The sequence below is a fragment of the Eimeria mitis genome, genomic scaffold (assembly GCF_000499745.2).
Source record: "Eimeria mitis Houghton genomic scaffold, Emh_scaff415, whole genome shotgun sequence".
Taxonomy (NCBI): domain Eukaryota; phylum Apicomplexa; class Conoidasida; order Eucoccidiorida; family Eimeriidae; genus Eimeria; species Eimeria mitis.
In genome coordinates this window covers 17,501-19,920 of record NW_024015339.1, presented here as the reverse complement: position 1 = coordinate 19,920, position 2,420 = coordinate 17,501, and the positions used below count along the sequence as shown (strand labels likewise).

The following is a 2,420-nucleotide window of genomic DNA, read 5'->3' as shown; positions in this document are numbered from 1 at the left end:
CTCTTTGTTTGTCTTTCTTTATCTCTTTGTCTCTGTCTCTGTCTCTGTCTCCTTCTCCTTCTGTCTGCTGCTTTTGTCTCTGTCTCCCTTTGTCTCTGTCTCTCTGTCTCTCTGTCTCTCTTTGTCTTTGTCTTTGTCTTCATATCTCTGTCTTTATATTTATATCTTTGTTTGTATATTTTTGTCTCGCTCTGTATTTTCTCTCCTTCTCTGCTTGTTGTTTTTGTCTTCTTCTTTCCCTTCCTGGGCTCTCTCTCCGCTGTTGCTGTTGCTGCTGCTGCTGTCGCTGTTGCTGTTGCTGCTGTCGCTGTTGCCGCTGCTGCTGCTGCTGCTGCTGCACAGACCAACCACGGCAACAGCTGACTTTCTTCTACTGCTGCAGCTTCAGGTGCAGCAACTGCTGCTGCAGCGGTGTCGCCAAGCCTGCTGCTGCAGCAGTCGCCGCTGGCTCTGCTGCCGCTGCTGCTGCAGCGGTTGTGGTCTCTGCTGCTGCTGCTGCTGTTGCTGCTGCCTCTGAAGCACCTACGGCTCCCGGCAGAGTTACTGCTGCTGCTGTTCTTTGAGTTACTGCTGCTGTCGCAGTCTTCTCAACCCCGTCTGCTGCTGTTGCTGCTGCTGCTGCAGTCGCTCTTGCTGTAGGCACTGCCGTTGCCCGTGCAGCAGCTAATGTTGCTGTTGCTGCTGCTGTTGCTGCTACTGTTGCTGCTGCTGCTGCAACAATGAAGAAACAAAATCTCTTCATCCACACTTCAATGTTTGTATTTCATCTGCAACGAGAAAATGCTGCTGCTGCTGCTGCTGTGCCCACTGGGCATGCAGCCGACTGCGCCTCCAGCAGCAGCAGCAGCAGCAGCTGCTGCTGCTGCTGCTGCTGCTGCTGTTGCTGCTGCTGTTTCTGATGCTACTGCTCAGGATACCGATCCACCCCCCACAGCAGCAGCAGCAGCAGCAGCTTTTAATCGAAGAAATTTGCGTGTCTTCGTATTTTGCTGCGGATGGAGCCGTTTTTTTCTCTCTTGCTGCTGAGCCCCTAAACCCCCGTCTTCATCGGCGATGCCCTGGGGTTTAGGGTTTAGGGTTTAGGGTTTAGGGTCTAGAGTCTAGGGTTTGATATTTGGCTGCTGTGATGGCCGTCTTACACCTCTTCAGAAGAAGGTAACGGCATACGGAGCTGCAACAGCAGCAGCAGCAGCACGCAGCAGCAGCAGCAGCAGCAGCAGCAACAGCAGCAGCATGCAGCAGCAGACATTTGCGCTGCTGCAGCATTGACTATGGAGTCCTCCTACCCTTTGTTGGTGGCAGAGACCCGCTTGTCTGTGGGGATCCCCAATAGCTGCTGCTGCTGCTGCAGCAACTCTGTCTGCAGCAGCAGCAGCAGCAGCAGCAGCAGCAACGACTTCGGCCGTCAGCAGGAGCAGCAAGGGAAGAGATTTATTGGCCTGGATTTGCTGCCATCTCACCACGTCTCAATGTGAGCTGTAACACGCTTTGCTGCTGCTGCTGCTGCTGCAGTTGCTGCAGCAGCTGCTGCAGTTGCTGCTGTTGCCACTGGGTGAACTGTTGCTGCTGCTGATTGTGTGATGCTTGATATCGGAGGCTGCAGCAGCTGCTGCAGCAGCTGCTGCTGCTGCGGCTGCTGCTGCTACACCATCGACTCCTGTTTCAACTGTTTTGATATGTATACGCTTTGCGCCGCTGCTGTTGCTGCTGCTCTGCTGCTGCTGCTGCGCTTGCTCTGCTGCTGCTGTTCTGCTGTTGCTGCAGCGAGGTGCGGCCCAGAGAGCTGCGAATTTGGGACTCGTCTCCTCCTGCTGCAGTCTCGGTGCAGACAGACAATGCAGGAGCAGCAGCAGCAAGCAGCGGAGCAGCAGCAGCAGCTGCTGCTGCTGCCGAAGCAGCATCAGCAGCAACGGCAGCAGCAAGGGGACGTCTGCTAGGTAGGGTGCAGCTGCCGCTGCAGCTGGATGTGCGCACCGCTGCTGCTTGCGTTGTTGTAGCTGACAGCAGCAGCAGCAACAGCAGCAACAATAGTAGCAGCAGCAGCAGCGAGAAGGGCACTGCAGCAGCAGCAGCAATCACTAGCTGCTGCTGCAGCAACGCCGTTGTCTTTGCTGCCTTTGTTGCCGGGAAGCGGCAGCTCCTGCGGCTGCTACTGACGCTACATGGCTGCTGCTGCAGCACTCGTGCTGCTGCTGCTGCTCCAGTTGAGCAGCAGCACGAGAGTTTGCTGCAGCTCGGAGCAGTCTCCGTCTCGGGTGTATATACAGCCTGTCTCTGTTGGTGCATCTCATCGGCAGCAGCAGCAGAAACAGCAGCAGCAACGGCAGCAGCAGCAGCAGCAGCAGAGGATACAGAAGACTACAGCGAACCTCCTGCTTTGAAGAAGAGACGAATTGCCGACCCAGCAGCAGCAGCAGCAG

At 55.8% G+C, this 2,420-nt stretch overlaps 2 protein-coding genes across 2 annotated transcripts in view; one reads left to right on the top strand and one right to left on the bottom strand.

The window, feature by feature from the left end:
* Positions 1-370: 370 nt before the first annotated feature.
* EMH_0011440 (uncharacterized protein) lies at positions 371-742 on the bottom strand (the record flags this gene model as incomplete). Its single annotated transcript, XM_038022699.1, has 1 exon — positions 371-742. The coding sequence occupies one exon, from the start codon at positions 740-742 to the stop codon at positions 371-373; it is 372 nt and encodes a 123-aa protein (XP_037878553.1).
* Positions 743-1,126: 384 nt separating this feature from the next.
* The window catches only part of EMH_0011430 (uncharacterized protein), a gene marked incomplete at both ends in the record, with an annotated part of 10,635 nt that continues 9,341 nt past the window's right edge, over positions 1,127-2,420 (top strand). Inside the window, 3 exon segments of the mRNA XM_038022698.1 lie at positions 1,127-1,155; positions 1,352-1,471; positions 1,765-2,420. The exon segment at positions 1,765-2,420 is cut by the window's right edge and continues 303 nt beyond it. Coding sequence (XP_037878552.1) covers positions 1,127-1,155; positions 1,352-1,471; positions 1,765-2,420 — 805 coding nt within the window.